Raw genomic sequence first — 15,422 nt, 5'->3', positions numbered from 1 at the left:
GAGAAACTGGTGCAACCCCATCCCAGCATCAGAAGAGGAAGAGGGAGGAGGCTGAGAAGTGATGAAGCCCGTGAGCTTCGTCCTTCATCCGTCGGGATTTGGGACAGCTGGAGATGGGGAGGGAGCAGAGGGGATGCACCCCAGGGCTGGGAGGAAGCTGGGATGGGGGAAAACCGCTGGAGGTGACAGAGGGGACACTAAAAGGGGCAGAGACCGCTGGTGGCAGACAGGAGGTGACAGGGAGCTGACTTTGTCCCCTCAGCTCTCATCCCATCCCTGCGGTCCGCAGGTGGGCGATGGCCGATGGCGAGGGCGACCCCGGCGTGTTCACGGCCACGGCCCTGCCCGGGGACCCGCGGCTGCTGCCCACGGTGACCAACGCCCTGCTGGGCACCCGCGTGTTCCGGGACATCCTGCACGCCGCTGGCGTGTACAGCGGCGCCGCGGGGGACACGCACCGCGCCGATGTCCCCAGCCCGCTGGGGCTGCGCATGGCAGCGCCCGGAGCCGCCCAGAGCTTCGCCCTCGACACCTGGACAGGTGAGCGCGGAGCCGGCACCTCCCCAGGGCTCTGCAGGGCTCCGTTCTCTCTGCTTCTGCTGCCTCTTGTGCTCAGTCACACCCTCCTTCTCCCCGTTCTCCGTTCGCCTCGGGGCGCTGCTCCTCTGGAACGAGCGGAAAATCCACCTTTTGTGTGGGATAAGTGATTTTCAGGCTCTAGCTCTATCCCTGCTGGGGCCAGGCTCGGCACACGCTCTTTAATCATGTTTGATGGCACAGACCGTCCCTCAGCAGCTTGGCCAGGCTCGCTGTCAGTGGTGTTCTCCAGTCCACAACTGGGTCTGATCCTGGGAAAAGCAATTCCTTGGCCAGTAGGAACCAGTGGATAGGGCAGGATCCAAGTGTTTCCAAAGGCTGGTGGCTCTGGCTGTGCTTGCAGGGACCTTCAGCCACACCATTCAGTGCCCTGGCTACACGGCCACGCAGCAGCTGTACGCCCACCACTCCCTGGTGCACCTGATGGCCTCCAGTGTCACCATCCGGCGCTTGGATGGCTCCACACATCCCGTCACCGTCCAGCTCCAGAGCCTGTTCGAGCCACAGAGCCAGGACCTGCACTTGAGCTCAGGCCCAGACTTCCAGGGAGCACAGTGAGTGTGAGGAATGGGGGTCCCTGCCCTGAGCTCACCTTCTGTGGGCTGTGGTGCAGTGCCCTGCTCTCCCCTGGGAATAAACTGCAGATGTGGGGCTGGAATGGTGAGGCCAGAATGGTGAGGGGTGTGGGGCTGGAATGGTGAATGGTGTGGGGTTGGAATGCTGAAGGATGTAGAGATAGAATGGTGAGGGGGGTGTGGGGCTGGAACGGTGAGGGTTGTAGAGGCTTCTCACACCTGCTTCGTCCTGGTAAGTGTATTTAAAAGACCCTGAAATGAAGCATAGAAATATTTTTATTACTTGCTACTCCAGAATTATCCCTCACTCTGATGTGTGAGGGTGGTGAAGGTGACAGGGCTAGATGTGATTCCAAAGAAGTGAGGTTGGTGAAAACAGGAGATTTGTAGGATGTGACCTCTAGAACAGAATTCCTGGTTCCAGAGGCCGTTTGTGATGGCTTCCCACTGCCAGAGGGCAGGGTTAGATGGGACACTGGGAAGAAACACCTTCCCCAACCGCTTCCCGTCTCCCACAGCTACATCTACGGGCAGACGCTGGTTCCCGAGGTGGAGGGGGGCCCCCGTCCCACCGTGCACATGCTGTGGACCCCCATCCCGCAGGGGCTGACGCTGGGCGGGGGGGAGCGGGAGCGGTGCTGGCAGTTCCTGACGGCGGTGGCGGGCAGCGAGGAGGAGGCGAAGCGCAGCTACAGCGCGGGGCTGTCGCTGGCGGCCGCGGGCTCCCTGCTCCGCTCCCACGTCCGCGCCTGGGCCGCGCTGCGCCGCGGCTGCTCCGTGGAGCTGGACGGGCCCCCGGCCCTGCGCCAGGCGCTCCACGGCTGCCTCTACTACCTGCTGAGCGCCCTCCCGCCCCGGGACAGCCCCGGAGTGCCCTTCCACGGCATCAGCCCCGGCGGCTTGTCCAACGGCACCCGCGGCGAGGACTACTGGGGACACGTCTTCTGGGACCAGGTGAGGGGAGCTGTGCTGAGCTGGGGGCTTGGCACGGCCAGTGGGATGGAGGAGACTCCATCCTTCCATCGGGATGAGGGTGTGCTTGAGGGGTGAAGCTGGCGGGAGCATTCGGATGCCTCCCCCCAGCCAATCCCGCCGGCGGCCCCGCAGGACACCTGGATGTTCCCGAATATCCTGCTGCTGCATCCCGGGGCTGCCCGCGCCATCCTGCACTACCGCATCCGCACGCTGGAGGGCGCCAGGCGCAACGCGCGCGAACAGGGATACGAGGTGCGACAGGGACACCGGGCGGGGGTGGCACCTGTCCCTGTGCCCAGGGGACACCGGGCAGGGTGACACCTGTCCCTGTCCCCAGGGCAATCCCGGGCTGGGGTGGCACCAACTCCTGTCCCAGGGGGACACCGGGTGGGGGTGGCACCAACTCCTGTCCCCAGGGGACACTAGGCTGGAGTGGCACCTGCCCCTGTGCCCAGGGGACACCGGGCGGGGGTGGCACCTGCCCCTGTCCCCAGGGCAATCCCGGGCTGGGGGGACACCTGTCCCTGTCCCCAGGGGAGTCCTTGGCTGGGGTGGCACCAATTCCTATCCCCAGAGGAATCCTGGGCTGGGGTGGCACTTGTCCCTGTCCCCAGGGCAGTCCCGGGCTGTTTCAGCGGGACACAGCACAGGGCGATGTGCTCATGGATGCCTTCTCTGGCAGGGCGCGAAGTTCCCGTGGGAGAGCGCAGCCACGGGCCGGGAGGTGTGTCCTGAGGAGATCTACGGAGCGCAGGAAATCCACATCAGCGGGGATGTCCTGATGGCCTTCGAGCAGTATTACTGCACCACGCAGGTAAAGGGACGGTGCTCCGCCTGATGGCCCGGTGGCAGGACACCTGGACACTGTCACTGTCCCTTCCCTGAGGAACTCTGCTCTCTCTGCTCCGCAGGCTCCCTCCTGCAGCCCTGCCTGCTCTGCCCTTGCTCCTGTGGGCGTCTCAGCATGCTGTCGGCTCAAACCAGGCCAGTCTTTCCTCCTGCTCCCTCCGCCTCCTCAGAGCTCCTCTCCATCCTCCTGCTGGCTTTGGGCCTGGTGGAGTCTCCCCCTCATGCCCCTGTCTTTCCCCAGGACCTGAAGCTGTTCCGGGAGGACGGGGGCTGGGAGCTGGTGGAAGCCGTGGCTCAGTACTGGTGCAGCAGGATGGTGTGGAGTGAGGAGGAGCAGCTCTACCACATCAGAGGTACCTCTGCCGTGGCAATGGGGTGGAAAGCAGAGGCTTGGAGCCACCTGGTCTAGTGGAAGGTGTCCCTGCCCATGGAACTGGATGAGCTTTAAGGCAACCCAAACCACCCTGGGGTTCCATGGCTTGGAGGTGCCCTTCAGGCTGCCCTGAGGATGAGGTGCCTGCATGCACCAGCCAGAGCTGCACCCCGGGTTGTTCCTGCTTCAGCACTGTCACTGTCACTGCATTAATTAAAGGGACAGGGCTAAAATCAGTCTAAAGGACTAAAGACAATTTATTGTTTAAATAGACGTCAGTCTCAGAGGCTGTGAGATTTTGAGACAGCAAGCAGTCAGCCATAGCTCCAGATAGTCAAAAGTTCTTTGTTACAAGACAATATATAACTTTACAAGATGATATATAACTCTCTTATCCAATGGACTATCGCTACAGAGCATGTTTTGCTTTTCTAACCTGTCACCTTTACTTACTGTTGCTGCAGTGTGGATACTTTTAACCAGCAGGCTGTTATTTTATGTACACACACACCCCTATTGTAACATCTAAACTCTATACAATTACACTCTTACCTTATATACCCTTCACCATTTTATCAATAGTTTCTTACTTAAGGCTTATTCTTACTTATGATTATAGAAGCATAAGTTGATTTTTCTACTTAATGTCTGCATACTTTATTTTTACATCAATCCAAGCTCCTTCCAAGGCTGCAAATTAAACCTTCCTGCATCTGTGGAAGTTTCTATCTTTCCATTTCCCACAGAGCACCGTGCGTGTTCCCCACTGAGCATCCCGCTGGGACTGTGTGGGATCCTGCCAGCAGGATCCATTTGGGCAGCAGGGTCCCCTTCCCCACCGTGTCCCCGAGGAGGGGCCCAGAGCAGCCCCGGGTGTGTTGGGGTGCCAGGTGTCCCCTGCTGTCCCCGCAGGTGTCATGCCCCCAGATGAGTACCACAGCCAGGTGGACAACTCTGCTTACACCAACGCCGTGGCCCGGCGCAGGTAATGCTTGGGGTCCCACCTGGGAGCCTGGCCTGGCTCTCTGCTCTTCCCCCTGGCACCCTGCAGGGGTGGGAGCAGTGAGGATCCCGAGGGGATCCTTCCTCCCTCCCCTCACTCCCCTCTGCAGTCACAGGGAGAGTGGGGGCTCCCCCGGCTCCTCTGACCTGTTCGGTGCCCATGTGGGGCTGGGAGGGATCTCCATCCACAGCAGGGCTTCTCCCTGGGCATTCCTGGGGTGTCTGTGCTGTTGGCCAGCTGGAGACACCCAGAGCCAGGGAAAGGAGCTCCCAGCTCTGTGATAGGATCTCTTATCCCTGGCTCAATCCCTGCCCCTTGTTCTTTCACAGCAGCTTTCACTTGCAGCTCCTTCTGTCCCCTCTCTCCTCTCACCAGCACCCATCCCTGACATAAAACCTTGCTCCTCCTTCTTTCCAGCTTAAATTTTGCTGCTGACTTGGCTCGGGACCTGCTGCTCCAGGTGCCAGAGGAGTGGGAGGACCGTGCCAGGAAAATCAAAGTGCCCTTTGATGAGGAGAGGAAATACCACCCTGAGTACGATGGCTACAGCCCAGGTGAGCGGGGAGGCAGGGGCAGCAGCCCATGGAGGTGGCTCAGCCCATGGATCACATTTTTAATCCTGGAAGGATCAGAATTCCATTGGGAATGGCAGAAGAAGAGTCCCTGCTGTTGCTGCAGTGCAACAAGATGGGTGGTTTTCCTGCCTCACTGGATGGTTTCTCATCAGTGGGCTCAAAAATTTAGGAAATTTGGGAGGTGTCTGAGCAGCCCTGTCCACAGGTGAGCCGGTGAAGCAGGCAGATGTGGTCCTGCTGGGGTTCCCACTGATGCACCCCATGAGTGCCGAGGTGCGGAGGAACGACCTGGAGATGTACGAGCCCGTCACGGACCCGGCCGGGCCAGCCATGACCTGGGTGAGGAGAGGGCAGAGCCCGGCCTGGGACTCTCCCCTGGGAGCGGGGGCTCCATCCAGGGCACAGTGCCGAGCTGGGATGTGCCCTGGAGCCGCTCCCTCTGGATGGAGGGGAGGGAGGTGGTGCTGCTCCACCGCGCTGTCACCGTCCCCCTCCGGCAGAGCATGTTTGCCGTGGGCTGGCTGGAGCTGAAGGAGCCACAGAGAGCCTGGAGCCAGCTGGAAAAGTGCTTCAGCAACATCACAGAGCCTTTCAAGGTGAGTGGAGGGGCTGCAGGTCCCTCCTGCTCCCAGGCAGGTGGCATCCCAACCCAACTCCTGCATCACCTCTTTCTCCTGCTGGTCAGGTCTGGGTGGAGAACGCGGATGGGTCGGGAGCTGTGAACTTCCTGACAGGGATGGGTGGATTCCTGCAAGTCGTCCTCTTCGGCTTCACGGGGTTCAGGTGAGACCTGTTGTGTCACTGTTAACTCCCAAGCAACCACTTGTCCCTTAAAATGTCCCTGTTTGGCTGGAGCTCTTACCTGTTCCCAGGTAAGAGCTCATGACAGGTCACATTTGGGAAGCAAAATTCCATTCCCTAAGCCTGTTCTCTTGTCTTGGTTTGGAAAGACAGGTGCCTGCCAAGGAAGGCAGGAAATGGAAAATGTAAAGCCTCTCCCTCCAAATTGCTATAAATTTTAAATTAAGGGGCTCTCAGGCAAAAAATATACAAGCAGGAAATACAGTTCTTTAATAGGGAAGAAAATAAAAGTATGAAACAACCAATGCAATAAACTAAAACAACACTGACAGAGTCAGAATACAACCTGACGCCCTGTGGGTTGGTAGCAGTCTGTCTTGGCTTGGAAAGACAGGAGTCTGCTAAGGAAGGCAGGAGCCTCCCCTGAAATGGAGAATGTAAACCCTCCCCACCCCTCCCAATTGCTATAAATTTTAAATTAAGGGGCTCTCAGGCAAAAAATATGGGAGCAGGAAATAACAGTTCTTTAAGGGGGAAGAAAATAAAAAGATAAAACAAGCAATGCAGTACACTAAAACAACACTGACAGAGTCAAAACCCAACCTGACACCCTGTGGGTCAGGGTGTTGGCAGCAGTCCCATTGGAATTGTGGCTCAGCCCTCCTGCAGTGTCAGGGCTGGTTCTGCTGGAGCAGGGATCCTGTAGAAAGGTGCAGTCTCTTCCTCTGAAGAGCCAGTGGAAGCAGAGGCAGCTGCTGTTCCTCTGGGGAATCCAGTGGAGAAGCCAGTGTTGGTGTTCCAGAAGCTCCAGATTGTATCTCCAGTAGGAATGCTTGTCTCTCCCCTCTGGGCTCACATCTCACAATGGGATGCTGTAGCTCTTATCAGCCATGCAGTGACATTCAATAGCTGTTATCAGCAGATGTCTCCTCGGAATAGTTATGGAGGAGATAAGGAAAACTGCCCACTTAACAGAAGATAGCTGCCATACAGGTGGCAAATAGAATAAATTTGCTTGACAATCCAGGACATCTCTGCTTCGGCAGCAGCATCCTCCTGTCTCCTTTGGATGTGGTGAGGAAACACCTCCTGCAGCCTCCCTGGAGCCAAGTGCTGGGCAGGCATCGCCTCAGCTTTAAAATATCCCGGGAAAACATGGAGCTGTTCATGTAATTTCAGAGCCGTGGTGGTTTCCACCCTGGAGCCGCCGTCTCTTCAGCCTGTTCCTGGTTTAATTGAGGCTGGATCGAGCCTTTTGATTCCCACTGAAAACTTCCAGCCCTAACCATGTATTTTCACTCCATGTGTGTGGCCAGAGCTGCTGGGAATCCCTCCCCATTCCCTGGCGGAGCTGGGTGTGAGCTGCCCCATTCCCAGCTGGAAAAGCCACCCGTTCCCCATCCCCTGGTGGAGCTGGGTGTGAGCTCCCATATTCCCAGCTGGAAATCTGGGCTTTGGCCCAGCTGGGAGGTCTCCAGGTGCCCAGTGTGTGCTGGTCAGGCCCCTGGTGGCACAGGCTCAAGCCACAGCTTTGTGGCTCTGGCCAAGTTCCAGAGGTGGCGGTGACATTGTACAACCACAGTCCTGCCTTTCCCTCCATGGGACACGGATCCTGTGCAGTGCTGGGGCTCCCCTGAGCCCCCTGCAGCCTCTGCAGCCCTCTCAGCCTTTGGAGCTGCTCGGGGAGCGCTCTGGAGTGCAGAATTTGGGCCGGGGACAAGAGGGGCCCTTGTTTTTCCTCACCCAAAGCCAACGCCCACACAGGCAGCTTGGCCTTGGCTCAGGGCTGGGTTGGGATGTTTGTTCCATTGTTTCTGGGGAGGGAGCACTGCTGGGGATACAGAGCAGACAGGGTCAACCGATGAGGCAATTGAAAGATGGTTTATTTATTGCAAAATCAGTCTCATGGAAGGCTGAGACCGACATTCAGTGCCAGCACATCAGAAGGCGTTTTAATTTTAGTTGCAATGTCTTTTATATATTTCTTATCATATATTTCTTATCATATCTTATATATTCCTCAATCAGCTACTTCTACAAAGCTCACCAGGATGTTCATAACCCAATCATTAATTTGCTATCATTGCTGCAAATGACAGCAAACTGCTGGAAATCGTTGCTACATTTTACAGGACTCTGATGCAATGTGCTTCTTTCTATCCAATCATACAACTCTCCAGACACTTATTGCTGGATATTCTACTTTTTGCCAGCTCTATAACAAGTTCTACTGCTAGACTTTAAAATTTTCTACTACCTCACTTAACATATTTATTCACTTCCATGAGGCATTTTTCTGCTTGCTTAAAACACATTTCTGCTTCAACTACAAATCTTAATTCTTACTTTGTGTCTGTTTCACTTTTCTTTTCTAAACCTTCAAGCCTCTTCTCCGAGGCCTTAGGTCAAGCCCTGCATCCATCTCTATCTCTGAGCCTTGGGAGCTCCCTGTGCCTGCATTTCCTGCTGAGCTCCCATCCCTCCATCCCATGGGAATGGGAGCTGAGGTGGGTGTGTGAGGGTTCCCTGCTCTGGGAGCAGGAGGAGCAGGGCATTCCCCAGGCTCTGCCAGCACAGCTGCTGCTGGAGCCAAGAGCAGGGAATTGGGCTGAGTTTCTAAAATATGAAATCTGGAAAGCCCAGGCCCCAGCTGTGGAACTGGGATGGGACAGGAATGTCTTGGGAATCAGAGCCCCAGCAGCTCCTTGGATGCATTCTGGTGTGTGTGAGGTGGTGATGCCTGGAGAGGCGGCTGCTCCCTGACCCTGACCCCGAGCTGGGCTCCTCTGTGGCTCCTGCTGTTGCCCCTGACTGCTCCTGCCTTTCCAGGATCACCAGGTCCGGCCTCCTCTTCGATCCTGTGCTTCCCGACGGTATCACCAAGCTGAAACTCTCCAGCATCTCCTACTTGGGCAACAGGCTGGAGGTCACCATCACCAGCGAGGAGATGAGGATGGCAGTGACTGAGGCCTCCTGGGACCCTCCAGCTCCTCCCCTGGAAGTTGTGCTGGAGTCGGGACAGCGCTTTCCCCTGTGGGAGGGTACGGCAGCACTGCCTGCACCTGCTCCCTGAAATAACCTGGGGAGAAACCATCCCCATCCCTCACACAAAGCTCTTCTGTTGCAGGGCAGAGTGTCTCCTTCCCCACAGCGCCTGGATGGATCCAGAGGTCGCCCAGCAGCACCCCCTGAGCCCTGCCTGATCCAGGAGCTGCCCTCTGGAGCAGCGGATCCGGGATGTTGGTGCAGGGGGTGGAAAGGGGGTGCCAGGCTGTGCCAGGAGCCCTTTGCCCCCCCAGGGCTGTGTGTGCCACCTGCCCCTGTGTGCCACCTGTCCCTGTGGCCCCAGGGGTCAGGGGCTGGAGCTGTCACCGCGTCTGAGCCCCCCACTCCCCTCCACACATCTCTTACTCAGCACAGGAGAGGAAACCAAGCCTGAAAACGTCCCTTTCAAATGTGTTTGCTGAACACCCAGGAGCTGTTTATGCTCTCAGCATGTTTGTGTTTGTAAGGAAGCCCATTCCTGACTCCAGGATCCTGACTCCAGCTCCTCCAGCTGCTCCTTGCTTTCCCCATGTGTTGCTCTGTGGGCTCAAAGGGCTGTGCAGGCTCAGCCAGTGCTGTTGCACCAGATGAACGATGTTTTGGCACTAAGTATTACTCCAAAATATGCAGCAGAAAGCCTTTTAACCCCGTGTGGGCAGCACACAGCTGCACTCCTGTTATTTGGTGTGTAACATCCCTCACATGCTTTTAAACCCTTATCTACGTTATTCCCTCTCTTTTCAAGCACTTGTAGAGTTAAATCCTTTTTCATTTGGCATCTGAAGGGCTGCAGGAAGCCTGGACACCAGAGATCTGCGGCGTTATCCTGTCCGAGGGAGGCAAGGGCAGCCTGAGCACAGAGCTGCTGTGGTTTTGCCCTGGCACACGGTGTTTGGTGTCCCAGGAATCCCGAGGAATTCCCGTGCCTGCCCAGGGCGGGCTCGGTGCTCCCAGCCCCTGGCTCTTGGCTGCACATCCTCCTCCTCTCTCCATCCTCCCTGTCCCATCCTGGGTGGGATTCAGGGAATGTCGGGGGCGTTCCCAGCCCCGAGGGCTTTGTCCCGGCCAGGCCAACCCCAGGAATCTCGGCCCGGTTTATAAAAAGCCCCGCGGCTGCTCCGTGCCCCGAGGCATCTGGGAATGCTCAGGGCTGGAGCAGGGACGTTCCCGCTGCCCTGTAATTACTCGGGTCCTGCTCCAGCCTCATCAGAGCCGCCAGCCCCTAAGTAGAGCCAGCCCCTAATTAGCGGCAGCTCTTGGCACGACAAAGGGACCGTGCTGTCCCCAGCCCTGTGCACTGCACCGGGGTTGGGATTTGGATGGGGCTGGGATGCGGCCCCGCTGGAGCCAGGGCTAGTCGGCACTAAAAGGGGATTCAGCCTCCAAAAAGGGGTCCCTTATCCCAAAATGAGCTGTCTCCAGCCCAGGCACGGAGAGCAGGGAGCACTGGGGGCGCTTCCCGACCCCCCCCTGTCCTGGCTGGGGGTGTCAGTGTCGCTGCAATGGGTTTGCAGGTCTCAGCTCCGTTTGGGGTGGGGAGGGGACACCCATTTGGGAAGGGGACACGCCGTTTGCTTCATCCTGCCCCCACGAGACCCAGGAGCGTCTCTGCTTCCTCCCCTCCTCAGTCCTGGGGCCAAAGGTGGCCCTAAAGGCTGTGGGAACAATGGTGTCGACTGGCTGCCAGGAGCCCCATCAGAGCCAAAAATCCCAATTTATGTTTTCCCTTTGGCACCCCCCTGCCCCTTCCCACATGCAGAAACCCGCGCTGTGTGAAGCGTTTAATGATTTAAATAGCAACAACAGAAACTGGGGCTCCACACGGGATAACGGGAGGTAAAAAATCCCACAGGATAAACAAAAATAACGGGGCTTGGGGGGTGGGGGGTGGCAGACAGGGACGGTGGCCTTTTGGGAGCAGAGGAGGTGCCACCACCCGGGGTCACTGGTCCTCGTCGTCGCTGCCGCTGAGCTGGTAGGTGAAGAAGCCCACGGAGTCCTGGGCCAGCTTGGAGAGGTGGATGACGCCGGTGACAATGAGGGCCCCGAGCAGCAGGGGCAGCACCACGCTGCCCGCCGTGGCCAGCGCGTTGTAGCACCGCGCCTTGGAGCTGAAGTGACGAGCGGCTTCCACGTCCCCGGACACCTTCCTGTCCCGAGCCTGCAGCAGCCGAGGAGAGAGCCTTCCCTCAGACCCTCCCCTCAGCCCTTTCCAAAGCCCCTTCCTTCAGCCCCTTCCCTCAGCCCCTTCCCTCAGCCTCTTCCTTCAGCCCCTTTGGAGAGATCCTTCCCACAGCCCCTTCCCTCAGCCCTTTCCAAAGCCCCCTTCCCTCAGCCCCTTCCCACAGCTCCTTCCCTTAGCTCCTTTCCAAAGACCCTCTCCTCAGCTGCTTTGGAGAACCTTCCCACAGCCCTTTTCAAAGCCCCTCCCCTCATCCCCTTCCTTGAGCCCCTTTGGAGAGCCCCTTCCCACAGCCCTTTCCCTCATCCCCTTCCCAAGGCCCCCTCTTGCAGCTCTTTCCCTCAGCCATTCCTGCTCCAGGGCTTTGTTCCCCTTGCAACCATCCATCCATCCATCCATCCATCCATCCATCCATCCACCCATCCACCCATCCATCCATCCATCCATCCATCCATCCATCCATCCATCCATCCCAGGCTGCTCCTGCTCCCCTCCAGCTCTGCATCCTTTCCCACTTGTTTTTTTCCTCCCTGCTTCATCCAGAGCCTCTCTGACCACAGTCCCTGCCTGTCCCCATTTTTCTGTCCCAGTCTAGCCCTGCTGGAACTGCAATTCTCTCTCCTGTTTTCCCTCCTGCTACCTCCAGAGCCTCTCTGACCCCAGTCCCTGCTTGTCCCCATTTTTCCCCAGCTGCTCCTGCCGGGGGGGTGCTGGTGAAATCCCGCCCCCCATGGCATTTTTTAGGATCACACAGCTGCTCCTCGGGCGCTGGGCAGGGGGCTGCGGTTATTCCAGCCTCCGGAATCGGTGGCAGGAAGAGCAGGGAGGATTCACCAGCGGCAGGTGCCACCGCCTGTGGAGAGCTGGGATCTGCCCGCCCCAGCCCCTCCGGGACTTTTCCCGAGCGCTCGCTGCCTCCTTGGGCATCCCTCCCGTCCCTCCCGAGCCCCGAGCGCTCTGGGGCCGTACCTTGACGGCGAAGGCGAGCGCCACGAAGCCGAGGCAGCAGAAGTTCATGTAGAGGGTGTTGAAGATGGCCCAGAGCAGGTGGTCGCGGGGCGCCTGGGGGGCGGCGGGGGGCGACCCCCGCTTGGGGCGCGGCCGCTCCTCCCGCGGGTACGAGGTGTCCATGGTGGCACGGAGAGGGACCCCGCGGCTCCGGCGGCAGCGCCCCTTTTATATCCCTGCTCCGCTAAATATAAACTCGGGAAATTACAGCCCTGAGGGATGCGGTTGTCCCGCAGGGATGGCGAGCCCAGCCTTCCTCCCGGGATGAGGAGCGCTGCGAGGCGGAGCCCCGGCTGGCACAGGCACCTCCAAACCCCGCTCCAGGTGAGCTGGGCAGGGCTGACCCCCCTCGGCAGCACCTTTGGGCGCTGGGATGGGTGGAGTGGGAAGCAAGTGTGGAAAAGTGGAAGAGCAGCACCCGCGGGGATCCCCGGCACCCGGGCTGCAGGGTGAGCGGGCAGGACACGCGGAGGGGCTTTGATTTCCTTTTCTTGCCATCTCCAACGTGGAAAACGCTTTTATTCTCTTGTGAAAATTTTAGAAGTTTAATAAAGGATAGTAGGAGATAAGGAGCAAAGATTACGGCTGGGCGTGTCTTGGTGCTCAGTTAAGAGCACCCTGTTATCTCCGGAGACGCTTCTTAAACACGTTTTTTTCTAATATCAGCCCGTTGTATATTTATAGACTCTGATGTACAGTAAACTTTTTTCTTAAACTAGTTTGCATATTTTAAGGATTGTTTACTATGACTCTTTTCTGGTTTTACTTTTTTAGAGTATGTGCATTTTTTGGTCGTGTTTTTTTTTTTTTTTTATTATTATTTTTAGTTTTGGTTTGGCCCACACTGTCTCTAGATGATGAGGGTTGATACTCGGTATATCTGTAAGCAGGAGTCTTTTTTTATTTGTTTATTGGATGTTATCTCATCTAAGCAGGCATTTTAACAGAAGCATGCTTATCTTAGCTGTTTTACTACTATGCCCAAGCTTAATTAACAGCAGAAATAAAAACTATATATTTATAACGGAGTTATACACTACACGTATAAAATGTGTGGTGTATAACTTTGTTATAACGCTACACATATAAAATCCATTTTAACATTTGCGAAAAGCCAATATTATAATACGTATCTATAACACCCCAGATGGGATTTGGGCTGCAAGCGCCCTGCTCCGCGGCGGGATGGAGGCAGGGATGGGAGCAGCAGGAGGAGGAAGAGGAGGAGGAGGAGGAGGAGGAGGCCGCAAGGATGCCCGAGGACTCTCTCTCCGCGATGTCCCGCGGTGGAGGAGGTGACAGTGAGGGGACAACTCCATCGGCGGCAGCGGTGACCCACAGGTGTGTCACAGGTGCCAGGGAGCGTGTGAGCGCAGCCAAGCGGGGGAGTGGGGGGCTGTCCCCTGTCCCCCACGCCCCAGCCTGGCCGCCCCGTCCCGTCCCGTCCCGCGGCCGTGCGGGGACAGCGGGGACAGCGGGGTCACTCCCTGCGCCCCCGCGCCTCGGGCGGGCGCATTTTGGAGGCAGGAGGAGGGGGCAGCACCCCGCGGGTGGGGCCGGCGCCGCTCAGGTGTGCCTGAATCGGGACATGAAGGTGGCGGCGATGATGATGAAGATGAGCCAGACGAGGGCCACCGCCACGGAGCAGACGATGTTGGCCACCCTGGCGCGGTGGCTGTGGCGCCGCGCACCCTCCAGGTCCCCCGACAGCTTGCAGTCACGGGCCTGGGGGGCAAGCGGGGGGCTCGGGGTGTGTGGGGCGCAGATTGGGGGGCCAAGCCCCCCGTGTGGCCGCGAGGTTGTGCTGGGAGCCTGGGGACGCGGGTGTCACCCGGTGCACGGGGCGAGGCCAGCGGGGGCTGGGGGCACACGGCTTTGGGGGTCCCGGGGTGGGGACAGTGTGGCTTTGGGGGTCCCGGGGTGGGGACACGGCTTTGGGGGTCCCGGGTTGGTTACAGTGTGGCTTTGGGGGTCCCAGGATGGGCACACGGCTTTGGGTGTCTTGGGGGGGAACACGGCTTTGGGGGTCCCATGGGGGGCACAGTGTGGCTTTGTGGGTCCCGGGGAGGGCTGGTATCGGGGATGGGAGACCAGACTGGGGGTTCGGGATGGGAGAGGGGATCCGGTGATGGGAGAGGGGTTTGGAGGGAGGTGGGCAGGGGGAGAGGAGCGGGGGTGTCAGGGAGGGCCGGGGGATCCCCGGGTGAGGGGAAGGTCCGGGCGGGGCTGGGTCGGGGCTCCGGAGTGGGGATGGAGCCGGGACACGTCGGGGTTCCCGTGCCGGGCTCGGCCGGGCCCGGGGAGCCCCGGGAGGGTCTGGCTGGGGTCGGTCTTGGTTGGGGTCCCGGGGCCGATCGGGGCTCGATCCGGGGCGGGTCTGGCGGGGGTCCCCGGCCCCTCCCTCACCTTGACGGAGCAGACGAGCGCGGGGAAGCCGCAGCAGCCCAGCCCGGCCAGCGCGCCCCACAGCAGCACATTGAACACCGACCAGAGCACGTAGTCCCGGGGCTGCGGCTCGGAGCGGGGCCCGGGGGCGGCCGCCCCCCAGCCGGAGGACTGCAGCGGGATGGACACGTCCGCCTGCCGGGGCTCCATGGCCGGGAATGAGCGCCGGGAACGGGAGCGGAGCTCGCTCAGGGCGGGGGACCGGCCCCGCACCGCCCCGCAGGGGGAGGAGGGGCACGGCCCGCTGGGACCCCCAGCCCACGCAGGCTGGGGGTGCAGGGCAGCCCTGGGGACCCTGGGGGGCTTAGAGAGGTTTGGGAGAGCCCTGAGGACTCCGAGGGGACTGGAGGGGATGTTTGAAATGATAAAAATTTAATTTTTTTTAATGCAACATTAATCATGATTTTGTTCGCCTGTGCCAAAGGGGAGGGGAAATCAAGTTTTTCTTCGAAAGATTCTGTTCATCCGGAGAGGGCCGTGATCTGAACACGCACAGATTGGGAGTTGCCATAAGAGCATTAGAGAACATTAGCGAATACTAGGGACCATTAGCGACCATTAACCAACATCGCCTCCCTGTCTGGGAAATGAATCCTTGAGAGAACCGAAAAATAGGGTTCGAAGGTGAAGGGATCAAGAACTGATAGGAGATCTAATACTAAGAATTGTAATTCTTAAGTGTCAGTGCAATTTCTAAGTGTAATTTAAGACGTCTGAACGGGAATTTCTTTGGCTTTTTGTCCGTGTAGACATGGGAAACACCATGTAAGGAACTATGCGTGGATGGGAATGTTTTCCATGGCCTGTCCTGGCCAGGACAAGGCAATGCCTCATTCTCTGTCACTGCAAGCGTCGTGCTGGAGAGTTTTTGTTCTCCTCCCGAGTTTGGGTGGCAGGTGGGCTGCGGGAGCTGTCCATGGCAGCCTGGGGTGGTCACAGGAGGGAGGGAGGAAGGCTTTGCCTGTGGCTGTTTTGGGATGTGAAAGGGTCAATT

At 58.4% G+C, this 15,422-nt stretch overlaps 3 protein-coding genes across 3 annotated transcripts; 1 reads left to right on the top strand and 2 right to left on the bottom strand.

Annotated features, from left to right (window-relative positions):
* Positions 1 to 296: 296 nt before the first annotated feature.
* Positions 297 to 8,957, top strand: PGGHG (protein-glucosylgalactosylhydroxylysine glucosidase). The gene is made up of 13 exons (XM_054275119.1): positions 297 to 540; positions 941 to 1,151; positions 1,691 to 2,126; positions 2,280 to 2,399; positions 2,830 to 2,961; positions 3,238 to 3,349; positions 4,282 to 4,354; positions 4,790 to 4,926; positions 5,153 to 5,286; positions 5,448 to 5,543; positions 5,633 to 5,730; positions 8,578 to 8,789; positions 8,876 to 8,957. The coding sequence occupies exons 1-13, from the start codon at positions 297 to 299 to the stop codon at positions 8,938 to 8,940; spliced, it is 2,070 nt and encodes a 689-aa protein (XP_054131094.1). The 3' UTR covers positions 8,941 to 8,957.
* Positions 8,958 to 10,735: 1,778 nt separating this feature from the next.
* On the bottom strand, positions 10,736 to 12,106 carry LOC128936219 (interferon-induced transmembrane protein 5-like). The gene is made up of 2 exons (XM_054274975.1): positions 11,945 to 12,106; positions 10,736 to 10,954 (listed from the first exon to the last, which is right to left on the bottom strand). Exons 1-2 carry the CDS (start codon positions 12,104 to 12,106, stop codon positions 10,736 to 10,738), a joined length of 381 nt encoding a protein of 126 aa, XP_054130950.1.
* A 1,443-nt stretch (positions 12,107 to 13,549) lies between these two features.
* On the bottom strand, positions 13,550 to 14,578 carry LOC128936214 (dispanin subfamily A member 2b-like). Its single transcript, XM_054274966.1, has 2 exons — positions 14,390 to 14,578; positions 13,550 to 13,708 (listed from the first exon to the last, which is right to left on the bottom strand). The coding sequence occupies exons 1-2, from the start codon at positions 14,576 to 14,578 to the stop codon at positions 13,550 to 13,552; spliced, it is 348 nt and encodes a 115-aa protein (XP_054130941.1).
* Positions 14,579 to 15,422: the final 844 nt, after the last annotated feature.

The sequence above is a fragment of the Melozone crissalis genome, unplaced genomic scaffold (assembly GCF_028551555.1).
Source record: "Melozone crissalis strain CALT ecotype California unplaced genomic scaffold, PUWL_Pcris_2 ptg000018l_1, whole genome shotgun sequence".
Lineage (NCBI taxonomy): Eukaryota > Metazoa > Chordata > Aves > Passeriformes > Passerellidae > Melozone > Melozone crissalis.
Note: the sequence above shows the minus strand (reverse complement) of the source record. Positions and strands in the feature narration are given on the sequence as shown.